Source organism: Prenolepis imparis, unplaced genomic scaffold (assembly GCF_030444845.1).
Source record: "Prenolepis imparis isolate NDT839.2.m4 unplaced genomic scaffold, iyPreImpa1.0 SCAF_5, whole genome shotgun sequence".
Lineage (NCBI taxonomy): Eukaryota > Metazoa > Arthropoda > Insecta > Hymenoptera > Formicidae > Prenolepis > Prenolepis imparis.
In genome coordinates this window covers 13685562-13701268 of record NW_028141163.1, presented here as the reverse complement: position 1 = coordinate 13701268, position 15707 = coordinate 13685562, and the positions used below count along the sequence as shown (strand labels likewise).

Sequence of the window (15707 nt, the reverse complement as noted above, 5' to 3'; positions counted from 1 at the left end):
ACAATTTCGCAACGCAATATTCAGTCTCAGTGATGCGCGATTGCAAATCGCCCTTCATAATATTTATTCAATTATTAATTTATTCGATCGATTAAATTTTTAGCAATAATTGTTAGGCTTTTGTGATGGAAAAATGTAAATCTTGAGAAAACTTGCATGTTCTATGATCGATCTAGTCATGATCAAAAATTATCTGATAATATAATGAGAGAGACATAAATTGAACACAATTTTCTAAAAATAGATTAATTATGCAATATCAGATAGCTGAAAGAATTCTTGAAAGCTCAAGCAATGCTGCCTTGTGATCGATTATTTGATTAATTAATAGAAAATCCACAAATAAAATATATGTATATATATGAATATAGACGTATAAATCGCATTTTTTCAGCAAACTTTCTACATATGCGAATATATATGTGTTGAAGTTATTTTTGTTAGTATTAATTATGTCAAAATATATTTTATCTATATGGTTAAACTATAAAATTTGTACAGAACACGAATTTATATATTGTATTTATAATACCTATATAATTTTACGAATAGCGTAACTACTAAATATATATATTATCTTTCTCTTATATTATCGCACGAAATAATATAGGAGAAAAAGATATATGTATATATATAATAGGAAAAGAGTAATATAACGCGAATGAGATAATATCCTACTGAAACATTAACATAATTACATGACTTCCCTGCGTGATAATGGAATTTCTCCATAATTTTATGCAATCCGCTATTCAATAATTTGTTTCATATGATAGTTTATGAACGTCATCTATTATCCGAAATATATATATATTTAATAGATAATAAATAATGAAATATATATATATATATATATATATATATATATATATTTGAATGGATATACATGTATTATATATTATATATATCCAATTTCCGACATAGAATATTATATCGCAGATTAAACTTAAACAATATCGGCGAGCGGCGTTTAAATCTCGCGTTGCGTGCTCGCCACGTTTATTTTCACGCTAATGTTTATTGCACGCGGCGATTAATAACACGCGCGCGCGGCGAGGTGAATGCCGTATATACACACGATTTCAACATTAACGGACGGCCGAACGGAGTAAGTTATTATCGAGTGCAATTCGAGCTAATGAGCGGTATAGACTTGGCCCTATTTTACCTCGCTCGATCTTATTTGCGAGCGAAGGCGCGTGAAGGCGACGACGCCAACCCGTTGCGCTCGGCCCAGAAACCAAATCCGTCCCTCCTCCCAAAAAAAAAGAGAAGCTAAAGAACAAAGCGCACATGCTAAGAGAATCAAAAAGTATATAGCACGTCGCCGCTTCCTCTTCCGTTTATCCCGTAAAATTGCGATCGCGATCTATCTCATTCATCAAAAAAATATTAGAATTTTTGTTTATGATACTCTGAATCTTAATGTTGAGATAAAAATGAAATATGCCAGCGAGACATAAATTAATACTCCTATTAATTCAACGACTTCTGATCTTGATTTATCAAGAGATTTATGGATTTTTTTCCCTTTTTTTTTCAGGAAAATATCGAGTGCGCCGTAAGTTTCCGCTACCGCGCACTATCTGGGACGGCGAGGAAACGTCTTACTGCTTCAAGGAAAAGTCTAGGAGTGTTCTGAGGGATTGGTACGCCACCAATCCGTATCCGTCACCGCGTGAAAAGCGAGAATTGGCGGAGAGCACTGGCCTCACCACCACGCAAGTCAGTAACTGGTTCAAAAACCGGAGGCAGAGAGATCGCGCCGCCGAGCATAGGTGAGTCTTTGAAAAGCTTTCAATTTCTAGTTAATTAAATCGTCAACGGAGCGATGCTATGCCTTTCGAAAAAAAATGAGAGGTGTATTTTATACTGAACAAAATTCTCTATAGGAGAAAGCCACGTCGTATATACATCAAAATATAATTAGCTAAAAATAATAATATAATATAGGATTTAACTCTTCTTATTAAAGAAGAAAAGGATCAAATTAGAGAAACGTTGCAAGTGACAAATTAGCCATTGAAGATCGAATCTTTTTTCTGTCCGCGTTTTTTTATTATAAAATTCGATCATTTTAAAAGTTATTGTTGAATTATTTTATTAAATAAATCAAATTAAATAATGTCAAATCATGCGCGGGCAGGAATGATTCTCAAAGTAATGACGTACAGCTGATATAATCGGCTAAAATTTGTTGATATAAAAAAAATTAAATTAAAATCAATTTAAGTAATCCAATGGGGTATCGGGGTAATTGTATAATTGACGTACGTTAGCGTGTGGAATTTTCGTCTTTGCGCGAGATGGAGAAACGTCCGCGGGGTAGGAGAGTTAGTCCTCGTGTTGTTTGGAAGGTCGTTGCTCTACATCCGATTTTAGAAACGAGCGGAGACCCCATAACTATATACGTAACGTGATGCCTTCCGCCGCGTAGCATCGTGTCGCATGCATGCTCGACCGTTCTTTTCCTTCTCTCTTCTCCCGCGAGCGATTAATAAATAAATAACTACCAGTTCGGTCATCTGGCCAAGCTGACAGAACTGTTAATCTCCCGCGAATTCTTTCGCGTAACTTTGAACCGTGAATGATGACAATCGTAGGAATAACATTGGAAAGACACTCTGAGACATGAATCTATTATCGGTCAGCTGATAAATGAGCGAAATGGTTCTTAAATCTTTCAGGACGTGTAGCTTTAAATATTATATATATATATATATATATTAAGATATATTAAATTTAATTTAATTTATAACAGATTTAATTTACAAATGCAAAACTTGCTTGTTTTTTTTTTTTCAACGCTTTCTTTTCTTTGCAAATTAATACATTCATTTTAAAGTAAAAGGGAAATTTTAATTTTCTAATGAATCAAGTTGAGATAAAGAAATTTGATATTAATAATAGATAATGTAACATCAGAGTTATCTAAATTTTTTTAAGATTGATCTAAAGTGATCCGTTATAATGCGAAAGAGATCAACGATCGAGTAATTGAATGAATATTATACTTCTGTGATATTGGGGTGATACGAGGGCGTGGGTAGAATTTTCTGTAATTAATATACAATAAATGATCAGAGCATATACGTATATCCAAAGCTATCTGAGATATAATATCCATCGCTCTGAATACATCTATAAGTGTTCTTAATTTTATTGGTACGAATTTTAATGGAATTAATAGCGTCTTGTGTTGACGAATAATCAGATGAATTTGCGCAAAGCAAATTCACAGACATTGCTGTTATTATTACGAATAAATCCGCTGAAGATCTCTTAGGAAACGCGAAAAGAGTTTCAGTCATTCTGACGTTAATTATAGATTCACAGACATATAAGTTAATTATTTATTTATTGCTTCGATTTTCGCATCAGGCTCGCTAAACGATTCTGAAAATTTCAAGAATTTATCTAAAAGATTTTAGAGAGTGAAACCTTGTCTCTGTTTATAATATAATTTCTTACACAGATAAGAATTTTGTACCAAAGTAATTAAACAGTAGAGCACAATCTTTATGAATCACGGATTAAAATCTTGTTTCAAATTTTGATCATCGAAAACAGATGTTACGTTTCGACAAGGATACAAAGTTTTCCATAATTACTATATTAAAAATTGAATTTTAACTCACCGACGATCTCGAATGCGTCATCGCGTTTTGATCTTGGGTGTACGTTAATTCGCGAACACCTCGTAGACGCACATGCATCTCTGACCTCCTGCCTCTGTCCATGGGAATACACAGAAGCCATAAGAAATTCGATACGTTCCCCATGGTATGACGTGTGCTGGCCCCTGCCACGGTGGTGCTTCCCACTTCCTCCCTCGCGAGAAAACGCCGTAACCACGATCGTACGGATCTATGTATCCTTCGATAAAGACACTCCTTGCTGACACTCCTGTTAACATAAGGCCAGTAGAAAGATTGAAAAGCGTATTGTTTAATCGACGATCACCTATGAATTAATTTTCAAGGATATATTTAATTTTAAAATATACTAAATATATCGATATAATCCATTAATACAGAATTATATACTTCAACTACTATTATTAAATTACTCGAAAAATTTTCTTCGATGTTTATATTTTTTATTTGATATATTTATATATGTATAGGAATAAAATTGAGTCTTTCCGAATAATTTCATAAGATATAGATTAACATTCTAATTACTGTTATTATTACGAATATAAATCCCTTGAATATCGCTTACGAAACACGAAAAGAGATTCAATCATCCTAACATTAATTATAGATTCACAGGCATACAAGTTAATTATTTATTGCTCCGATTTTCGCGTTTCAAAAGCCTCACTAAACGATTCTGAAAATTCTGAGAATTAAATTGAAAAGATTTTAGAGAGTGAAACCTCTCATCTTTGTTTATAATATAATATTTATAACGAAGAAAGATAATGCGCGACCGCCTCCTCGGGTTAAAAGGCTGTAATTATTTGCCTGTTTAACGCACGCACGCTGTCGGAAATTAAGTCGATCTCGCACATGCAAGGGCGGTGTTTCCCCCCTCGGGACAGGGGCGTCTCGTGGGCGTCTGCAGTAGGCAAAAAACGTCAAATACGGGACCGTAGTCCTTCCCCAGGGAGCTGTTATCGAACGATTTAACTACCTCGTTTGGACGCGATATAACGCGCACGCTCGACGAAACACAGACTATACAAAAAAAGAGCGAAACGAATTTCAAAAGATAATGAATTAATTATTGTATAGTTTAGGAAGAACAGTGTTTCACGTATTTAAAGCGATCTAGAGGATAGATTAATTTTCGACATGAATTCTGCCACGTAGCAAGGATTGAAAGCCAACAATAATAAATACATAACAATAACGATAGTAATTATAATAATAACAAAATAATTAAGAGTAACAATATGAATTAGCAGCATTAATTCCTGGATTATAATTTAATTCTCATCAATTCCTTTTCCATATAAATTATTTATGTCTTTTATTATCGCATATAATTACAATGATGAATAACTGTATAGCAATTTTAGAAAAAAAATTGCACGACCTTTCCTGTCATTCATGACAGTCAAACGAATTGATATATAGGTCGATTCTGATTATAGACACGTATTACGAGACACACTCGAGCGGAAGTATATAATAAGGTCCGAATCGCGTTAAAGATAAGATTGGCCTATATAAACACCGTGGATTCTCGAAACATCCGTAACACCGTTCGCTCTTAATTTCCATGCGATCTCTTCCCGTCGTAACAAACTTTAAACAATGAGACGTCAATGGAGATAAATCCCGGACGCGGGGCGATGTTTTGCATACCGAAAAAAATCGTGCGACGTCGAGATAAGAGAGGGAAGGGCCGTTTTCTTTCTCTCTCCCTCTCCCCCTTTCCTCCCCCCGGTCCCATAATTATCAGCGCGATTATTTACGCCGGCCGAGCCTGATACAGAGTTGTCAGCATCCTTCGCGCGGCGAAGTGCATCCGCTGCACTTTGAGAAACGCACGAGGCACGACGCCGAGTCATCATCATCACCGATCGACGGGGTGCGTCAGCGTCGTTGCAGTTGCAACAGCATCGCTGCCTGATGATAACGGAACCGCTGTCGCTGGTTCTCGGTACTCGGTGTCCGATGACGGTGGAACGTGCGTGTATCGCCCAAACGCGAGATAACGCGCGTTGATGCTGATTAAGATGATCGGCGCCGCTGCCGGATAATCCGGCTTGCTCTCCTCGTCGCCTCCTCGAAATTTTCCGACGTACGTCAGGGTATCGCGTTGCAGCGGGGAGAGGAAGGGAGCTTCTTCTGCGCTACTTCGCTACTTCGCTGAAAGCTTATTTTTTTAGTCCCGGTTTAGGCTAAAAATATTAAAATGAAAAAATACGCGACAATGAATACGTATATAACTTTATGTACTTGTGTACTCTTCGAGAGGTCTCTTACTTATAGAAAGTCATGATTATGCTTCCTGATTAGGAAGCGAAAATTACTTCTTCGAGCTTTTCTTTCGAACGATATAAAAAAATCGGTTGTCTTGACGGATATAAAAGAAATAATTAAAACTGATCGGATAAACTTTTGATTGAAAAGCATTCAACTGTTTTCATTTTCTTTTCTCGTTCGAATAACGATTTTATTGCTCGGCTTGAAAAAAAAAATATAAAAGCCACGTTGGATCATTTTTTTCTGCTTCGTGCTGTATGACACTTAAAATGTGTCGGCTTCGATCATCGAAACGATAAACAAAAGGAACATAGATAGGATGAGGAGGGAAAGGGGGAACGGATGCTGGTGCATCCGCGAGTGCATTGTGCCTTCATTCTTCACAGTCGAAAATAAACTCTCGGCCGCACGCGCTGGTCGCGCTCATATATATTTTTTTGCTCTTTCTCTCGCTCTCTTTTTCTGTCTATCCGAGAGCGGCCGCGTTTGTATATACGGCGCTTAAAACGACGTCTTTATTACTGTCGCGCTACTCCTGCTGATAGAAAGTCACACCACAGTGATCTTCGAAGGGCTCGCTCTGAAAGACCTAAGAACAATAACGCATGCAGTGCTGGGAATAAATAAAGAGCAAAATACAGATATCTTTCCTCGATGATCGTAAAGCTTTCATCCGATTTATCGTTTCACGGATTTATTATTCTTCAGCCGAATTATTTAGCTGAGAGATTATCGACATTAAAACACGAGAGTATATATTCGAACCGTAAAAGCACGCTAGATATCAAAACGCGATTTCTCAGAATGGTACTTTCATGTTTTACTCCTACAATAAATAAAGACTACGAAACTATTATCATAAAATTTAATGTAATAGAAGTAAAATTAGCTGTTCGAAGCAAATATATTATAGGTTTTTTTCATAGATTTTGGAATATATTATAAGCCTCTAAAATGTGGGAAATAAATTTAAATAACAATTTTACACAATATAATAATGCGTTTCGATAATAGGAGATAGCAGTCGCTTTGATGGCTGGGTTTGCCGTCCGCCGGCTTTCTCGATAGATCGAAGGGCTATATCACGCTGGCAGAAGCCAGTAATGGCTTCGTCGTTGTTCTCCAATGTCAACAAAACATTGCTAATGTACCAACCCTCGTACACTCTCGCCCTCGCCCTCGCGCCCTCGTCTTCGCTCTCCCCCTTCATCCGACACAGACAGAAAAATGGAGAGAGACACTCTGCTGGAGAGACGTTATTTCCAGCCAACCGACAATCTTATCTCATGCGATCGATTTGTTGTTAAAATTTTAAATCGTCTTATCTCCTATGGACCGATCTAATCGATGACTCCTCTGCGCTGACCTCGATTCGATCGATCGATCGCGCCATGAAATATATAGAAATTATATGAAATATACTTGGATAACATTGTCTCACATCGTGCAAAAATTAGCGTCCTTTCAATTATTTTCGCACAACTTTTTTCACGCATAAATCTTAAATAATTTAACGAAACTCTTCAATCGTTGAAGAGCGTCTTTACATCGTGCATATATGATAAGACTATTTATAAATTATTTTTTTAATTTTCTTACTGTGTTTTTTGATACATGAATATCATATACAGATGATAAATTTATTTACAATTTAAAGGACGGTGTATAAGAAAGGGTATCTACCTAATTCAAGCTTATTAATTACGGATTAATACATAAATTGTAAACACAGCGAGATTGGAGTGTCCCGCTTGGAAACTACTGGCAGGAAGATTAACGTCTCTCTTATTTGCCGCCGGTACCGTCAGATTGTCCACTTTAGATTAGATTAGATTAGGGACGGACGTTTTATTCGTGCCGCATAAGCGAAACACACGCGGGAGAGAAGAATAAGGCGCCCCGGCTCTGCTCACCGCGTTTGTTTGTGGCGACGTTTTATCGGGCGACGTGTGCGGTTCTTCTGACGTTTTCTGCGAACTGGACTCGATGATCCACCGTATCATTGTCGTAAAATTCTACGCGTGAACAAAGAAGAGCGGCATGCATAACGATTAAATTGTATATTTCAGGAGCTATATATACAAAAGCTGTTGCGAAAGATGTTAATTAATGGGGACGATTGTAATGCTAAATATGGCAAAAAGAAAACAATTCTTAACAGATATATTTATCTAAAATTTAATTACAGTCTTGTCTAATATTTTTTACACAAGATCCAGAGGGAGAGAGAGAAAGGAAAGATCCTTTTTTTTTACATTATTATTATAATATTATCTTTAATTATATTATGATGATAACATCATTTTTAATATATTATAATTTTCTTCAATTTCAAACAAATATCAGATCTATAAAATAATTATCAATCATATATTTGTATAAAAATATTGGAGTCATTAGTATCATAATTATTATTTCTTGGTCAATCTTTCATCACTCGAAAAAGTAAGCAAATTAGAAATAAAATTCGAGTTAAAATCATAATAGTATGCGAGAGATATTTTTAATAGATATTTTTTTTCGCAGTATTTTATATTTCTGCAATTTTGATGATAAAGTAAGGATTCAATTTCAATAACCCCGATGCTTTTACTGTATATAATGATGTAAAAATGCATATCAGTAACGCGTTGCACTTTTTGCAAAGTTACACAGTAATATGGGATAAAAATGGAATATGATACGATTTTATATGTTTAATACGATTTAAAGTTTATTTTACTAATATATTCTTCACCTCATTGTGAACAATATGTGTATATATATTTTATTAAAATTTTTATGAATATATAATAAAATTTTCAATCACTATTTTATTACTTGTGTAACGTGCGCTGCTTTAAAATTTAATGAAAAATCGTTATTATTAATGTTTAATCCAATTAATGTCGATTAATCTCTTACGTTCACATTTCGGTAATATCTATTAATATTTTTAAACGATATTCAAATAGTACTTGGTCAAATATACATACTTTTTCGTTCTAGGTATATAATATTTATAACACATATAATACCTACATTCCCGATTCTTAAGATGGAAAGTTAAGTTTGCGCTTAAGTTTTCATACGTCGTCAAACTTTAATGAGACAATTTCGCTTCTTCGATTATCCGGACGGTTGATTAACCGCGAGTATCGATTCGCGGACAAGGGGGTTAAAAATAATCGAAGTGGCTGTGTGGGTTCTTCTGGAAGGGACACAGTGTGCCTTCGCCGGATATGGAAAGGGACAGATGGGGGAGTCAGCATAGCTGACGAGAGGGCGTAACGGCTGCGGGGGTGGCCGATAAGGGTTAGAGACAGGGGTGGCTGCGCCAATATTGACTCCTTCTGAAAAGCAGAGACTCGCCGGTGACACAAAGAGGGTGGCGCTACTTTACCTCGCCCTTCGTACATCCTACGTACTCTTTCGGCATGGCGTCCGACTGGCTAACTTTGGCCACCGTCGCGTCTGTCGTCATTAATCACTCGAAGATTCGAAATACTGTCACGAGGAGAGACTTTCTCTCTTTCAAACGATATTAAATCGATATCAAACAAGAAAAATTCAACCCTAGGTATTTTTTTTAAAGAAAACAAATTTTTTGTTTCTTTAATATTTATATTAAATACATTTTTTATTTAATATTATATTTCTGATGTGTTAGACCGGGCTATGTGTATATGTAATATAAAAATATTTTATATCGGATTATAGATCTGTGTAATTAAAAATACAATTAATACTCTTAATCTTCTTCCAAATCGCATAAATTATAAATTAGACATTGATTAGACTTTCGATATTCAGTTTTATATAATGCACGCAATATTTAATACGATCTGATATATACATGATTTGTTACATTAATTGACATGTTTCAATTTCATGCTAATCGCGTTACGCTCAATATAGGATTTCGATCACTTAATAATAAAATATATTTTTCAGCGCATTAATTAAAATCGCGTTCTGATTTAATTCATGTTCGATAATATTTTGTTCGCGTAACAGATTTATAAACACGCATATCGCGATTTGGATGAAGGCAGCTTTTATCATTAAATTCCCGCGAGAGATTCATGATGATACATCGATAGCAAATTGACGTCTGACCAAAGAGCACGTGTATCCCTTTCTGGTATCGATTACGGCTCATCAAAGAATAACGACGCGAGTTTTTGTTAGTCGCGTGAATTTTCGCGCGCGAATAAAGATGCTTTCGGGTCAAGCGGAAGGAGACACTCGTTTAGATTGTAGCGCCGCGACGTGGCCCCGAAATAGCCGCGCGAATACTGGTACCATTCCCCGGTTTACGGTTACAGCGGGCACGGTGTCTGGGCAGCGCGCTGCCCGTGTCTGTAACCAGAGAACCCATTTCAACGCCGTACGTACCGCCGCCGCTTTCGTATCCGCTTCCGAGATTTCTGGATCTCTAAATGTCAAATTCTCGACGTTGATTAATTCCCGCGACCGCATTACGTCTCGTAATTAAAACGACAGATTATATCGTCAGTTTCTTGCATCGCGGAAAAATCGATACTTTATTAAAATTGTAATATACTTATATATAATATATATAATTATATATATTATATAATTTTATATATATAATATTTATATATTAATATGTAATTAATAGATAATTTAATGACACGCATTTGCAAGACTTTCGCGTTTGATTTCGCGATTCTTTATCAGAATTTTCTTGTATCGATGATTGCCGGTGCTACTCGGTCTAAATCCTCCACTCCACCGCGCGTAGTTCTGCATTCGTTTATATTTTTGCATCGATTGTGCAACCAGACAGGTCTCCCGAAAGACCGCGGCAAGAGAGGAGAGACAGACTCAAGGAAATCGTTCAGACGTCGAGCAATTTTCCGCGACGACACGTCACTTTCATGTCATACTCGCATGCGGGAGAATTGGGCGCGGCTCAACCTCGCCAAGGTCGAACTAAGATACTTGGCTTATGCAATTTTCACGATGTAAAAACGCGTTTATTTTCCTGAAGCTGTGTCGACAGCATTTTAAAAGAGAAATTTATGTATTCGCTTGTAGATTAAATTTCTAAGAGAGAGTAAATCAAAGTTTTTTCATATCTTTTATTTTTTTATATTCCTTCTATTATTTTCTCAAAGAGCTTCTATACAATTTTTTCTACACTTATCTCGCACTTGATTTTAATGACAAACTTTTTGATAAATCTCGATTTTTCTTCAAGATAAATTTCGAAGAATTAATACTATCATACATTATTATACTTTTTTGTAATTGTCTCTATTATTAATCTCCAATTACAGCGAGATTTATTCTATGTAGAAACATATTCTCTCGCAATGTGTTCTTCTCACTTTTCATTCTCTTCCGAAAACTTGTACATATATTTTTTCATTTTTAATACAAAAAAACACTACAGCTGATTAGAAAAAAAATTACAACAATAAGATTGCCATTTAAAAAAAAATCCTGCTACTGATATAATAACATTAATTATTATATTCCACCATTTCTTTGATTCGATTATTTCTTCGTCCTGTAAATCCACGTGGTGAAAATACTCGTCCTCTCCGCCATGTCCCTCCACGCGGACCCCTTCCAGGACCCCATATATATGTGTATCGGACACATTCGCACGCGCGTTGCATTCTGGGAATGCGTACATGAATGAATGCCCCTCTGTCCCCCACGGTTCCGAAAAAGAAGAGGAAGAGACGAGGGTTCGTTGAGGAAGGGGGAGGAAATGAAGGGGGGACTTGAGCGGTTCAGTTCTCTTTTTCAACGGTAGCGGGAACGAGGCGGGCCCTTTCGGCCCTTACATGCCCACATGTGGACCCTTCCCGCGAGCTGTCAGATTTGACATGGTCTTCTTCAAAGCGGTTTTCACCAAGCGAGTCCCTCTCCCTCTCCCCCTATCCCGCCTTTTTTCGTCCCCAAAAATGGCGATCCAGCATGGCCGTGCCCCGTCTCTTTCTTTCTCGCTCTCGCGTGTTTTTCCTTTTCCTTTTTTTTTTTATTTCTTCAGCGAAAGGCCGGTCGAGGGGCATTGCGCATTCAGTGGCGCCTTTCAATCTCAGACGAATCCTTTGTGGTGGTTTGCGGTTGGGCGTTCATCCTCTTCGATCGGCGCGCGCGAGTGCGTCCTTCGAGAGTAAAGGAGAGTAAAATACGTATCACGCATAATCGGCCAAATTGAGATACACATTCAATTCGAAGTTCTTCAAAAATCGAGTTATTTTAAATTTTATTCTCTTCTTTTTCCTCTTTTCGAAATAAGAATTCTTGTTAATGAAATATCTACTATAAATTAACCCAGAAATAAGACGTAATAAGATTTCTATTATGCATTGATACATTCTTTTTCCTTCCCTACTTTGTATATTTGATATAAAATTATTAGCAAGTATTTTCAATTTTTTGTCAATTGCACACGCGACAATATGCGTCTTAAAATCTCGAGGACTCGCGTTGGGTGTTCTTCCTTGAGTCTTCTTCCGGGATTAAATCCATTTCACGCGTTTTGCCCCGGGGCAAAAGGATACGGGGGTTCACACACGACACCGACGGATTGACGAGGCGAGATGATGACAGAGATCTCCATTCGCTCGTGTGTGACACACTCGTGGTACATCGAAAACTACCGGCGTACCATCAGGTTCGGCGTAATCCGGATTAAAAAATCCCAAAACAGCAAAAGCGTTTTAACGCCGCGGCGCGAAGGAGGCTTCCTAATACGAGCGCAAGGACGCGTCTCTCCTACCTGCGGGGAGATCTCGTCGATCCACCGTAAATAACGATGCGTCTCTGATAGATCTATGGAAAACAGCGAGCTGAACCACCGGCCACCGAGTCGACGACCACCACGGTCGTGTTCAAATAGAGAAAAAGAAATAGAGAATAAACGGGCTTTCATTTTTTATCGAAATCTTTACGCCGTACGAAGATTGTTCCTTCTAATCTGGGCGTGGACATTTTTTTATAGTAATATGAATTTATAGAAATTAAATATTAATTTTATATATTTATAATATTTGTAATAATAATAAATAATAAACATTAACAAACGTAGAGGATGTAAACCTCTCTTTTATTGGATTAAGTTTTCACGATAAACAAGTGGATAATGAAATTTTAGTCGTTAATTATAATTTCGTCTTCTCTTTAATAGAATCTTAATTTGAAGATTAATCAGAAAAGATTAACATTAAGAATTAAAAATTGAATATTGTGTAATAAAAATCTCGATTAAATTCGCATTTAAGCTATTATTATTATTATTATTAATATAATTCGATGAAAGAGAAATAAAAAAAAAGAGAGACTTTACTATAATATTATAATATTAAAATAAAACCATCTCTTCTATTTTTCAATTGTTTATAAAAATAATCACTTTGTTTCGCATTCCTAGAATAGTTGTCGGTGCCAGAATTAAGCGTTTATTGCAAGCGATTTCGCAGGATTTATTATCTGTTACCTCGAGATAACATGATGTGCTGTTCGTGCAAAACTGGCACATTCTTGCTCGATGTATTGTTGATTTCCGAATTTAGGTGGACCTCAAATTGACGCGTATAACAATTGGCACGAAAACGCGGATCCTTTGGCACACTTTACGGTGCATTATCTTATTATGTCAACATATATCAAATCATGATAAGTAAAATAATGTGACACGCATCATTTATCATCGAAATAATTTTCGACGTACATCAATGAGCGTACTATTCTCTTCTGCTTAATTTGTGTGCTTTTTATTCGATTTCTACTCTTCGTAATAAACGAGCGTTTCATTATCGCGATTAAAACTTGAGCGAAATGTACGATTCGAAAATTATGCATTAATCATTGTTACAGATGATTATCAAGATTGAAAGCTATGAAAACTTCGTAAATCTGTCGCATAATAAAATCTTTTCTAAGTAAAATGATGGAATATAATTTTAATTATTATTACTATTCTTTGGCAAATAGGTATATCAATTTTTATTTAGAGGGAAAATTTTTGACTTTTGTATTTACACATCGTAACAGAAATACAATTCGATAGTTTGTGACGCTTATCATTTACAATCCCGGAAATCGTCGAACCTGTCGGAATTGTATCAATTATAATCCCCGGCGGATTATTTCTTGCGCTGGTGAATTTCGTGTCCGCGCGAGAAATTCGCCCGGACGTTTTCACGGGCAGGATCCGAGAGAGCCTGCAGGTAGAGGGAAAGCGAGAGTCATAGTTTACAAACAGAGACTCGTACGGTGTGTACACGGTACGCTGCTCCCCATTATTTTAGGCCCGGGAAACTCTTCTTCCCTATCTGCTTATGGAATCAGCTGCCAGTAACTTCCTCGGCGTGCTCACCTGCCGAGAGGAGTGGACGCGCGGGATCCCTCCAGCCTCCGGAGTTTCCACAGGAAAATCCGCCGTTTGAGTTCCTTGAGATTTTTCGAGGCCGACAAACGAGTCGACCGATTTTCAATTTGCTCTCCACAGACCCCGAAGTTTGCCTTTCTGCCTTCTTCAGCGAGTTAAGTAATCCCGGAGGCTAGACTGGCGATCTCTTCGAGAGCGAAACGCGACGGTTGCGTGGGATATTTGGAATGCGAAAAATAAATTTGAAAATTACATAGAAGGACACGCTAAGTTAAACTGACTTATAGATATAGAGAAGTTGGTCCAGCAAAATTTTTTCTCGTATAGGTGTACATTGCAAGAGTTTCTCGATATATTACATTCGGTTTTTGAAAAATTGAAATTCCTATTCGCTTGCATACTATTAATGATACGCAAAAGTTCAGAGGGAGAGAAAGAAAAAGGATTCGTTATGAGTCTGCGGTCGCACTCTGACCCAAACTCGTTTCCACGGGAGGATATCGCACGTAGACCGGAATAAAGTGTGCGACAACGCAGGGGCGACAAAACCGATATAATCCGATTTTATGAGGAAACCACGGTATAGAAAGAGAGAGAGAACGAAAAGAGGCGGAAGATGCTATCAGATCTCGTACCGGTCCCAGGCGATATAAACTTAGACACGCGAATTAGTGGTGCCGCGATAGCATCTCATTTCGAGGCGAGTGTGCGATCAGGAATTTATCGCGAAATTAAATTAGAAATTATGCTAATGCGGCCTATATATATACACATACACACAATACTGTGTCTATATGTTATATATATATATACATATAACATGTAGACAAGGCCTTTCTCAACCTGAAATCGATCGTCATGAATGAGCGGCTATGGCGTCGCGTTTCCTCAATTATTTATATATGTACGTGATTTGCGCCACCCAATTAAAGACATGTTCTACAAAGCCGCTCGCGATAATTTGCTAGATCGAGGCTGCATCACATTCGCTCGTTTCTGAGGTTTGCATAGCACAGATTTATAAGACAATTTTCTCAAAGTTAAATAAAAGTATAAAACAAAAAAATATAATATATTTACACGCGGATATTAATGGAGTAAATTATATTCAATAAATTAAATTATATTATGCCAAATATAGGATACGATAATTTAGACAATTAATAAATTAATAAAATTAATTACCGAACAATTATAAAAACAGTATAATTAATATTATTTTACGTAGATAATTTAAATTCGTTATAAAAAAAATTTCACTTGTGTGATTTACTTTCTTTGATGACTTAATAGCCGAAGTCGTTGATTTCAACTTTAGGACGTGAGGAAGATAATGATCGGCGAAGGCGCGGTTATAGTTTTATTAATCGGTCAAGTTCGTAAATAAGATTTACTTCAAAATTCCGCGGCGGTCA

The 15707-nt window shown here is 36.6% G+C and overlaps 2 protein-coding genes across 7 annotated transcripts in view; one reads left to right on the top strand and one right to left on the bottom strand.

Annotated features, from left to right (window-relative positions):
• The window catches only part of So (SIX homeobox 1 protein sine oculis), a 47215-nt gene that overhangs the window by 7801 nt on the left and 23707 nt on the right, over nt 1–15707 (top strand). For all 5 annotated transcript variants that reach the window (XR_014425307.1, XR_014425305.1, XR_014425306.1 and 2 more), the window contains exon 3: nt 1544–1778. Coding sequence is in view for 2 of the 5 variants with exons in the window: in XM_083037729.1 (XP_082893855.1) it covers nt 1544–1778 (235 nt within the window). In the remaining 3 variants the exon portion in view is untranslated. The remainder of the gene's footprint in view (nt 1–1543; nt 1779–15707) is intronic.
• On the bottom strand, nt 3585–9531 carry LOC145935930 (uncharacterized). 2 transcript variants are annotated; one of them, XR_014425308.1, is made up of 2 exons: nt 7853–7993; nt 3585–3906 (listed from the first exon to the last, which is right to left on the bottom strand). XR_014425308.1 is itself a non-coding variant. In XM_083037732.1 (2 exons), the coding sequence occupies exons 1-2, from the start codon at nt 9400–9402 to the stop codon at nt 3630–3632; spliced, it is 333 nt and encodes a 110-aa protein (XP_082893858.1). In that variant the 5' UTR covers nt 9403–9531; the 3' UTR covers nt 3585–3629. The 2 variants fall into 2 exon arrangements, 1 of the variants encoding a protein (XP_082893858.1); XM_083037732.1 differs by lacking the exon at nt 7853–7993 and adding an exon at nt 9347–9531.

Excerpts from the sequence above, each read along its gene's own strand:
- LOC145935930 (XM_083037732.1), bottom strand. The coding sequence starts at position 9,402 with ATGACGACAGACGCGACGGTGGCCAAAGTTAGCCAGTCGGACGCCATG. Across the intron at positions 3,907-9,346 it reads TCGGACGCCATGCCGAAAGA|GAGTGTCAGCAAGGAGTGTC; the intron begins GTACGTAGGATG and ends TTATGTTAACAG.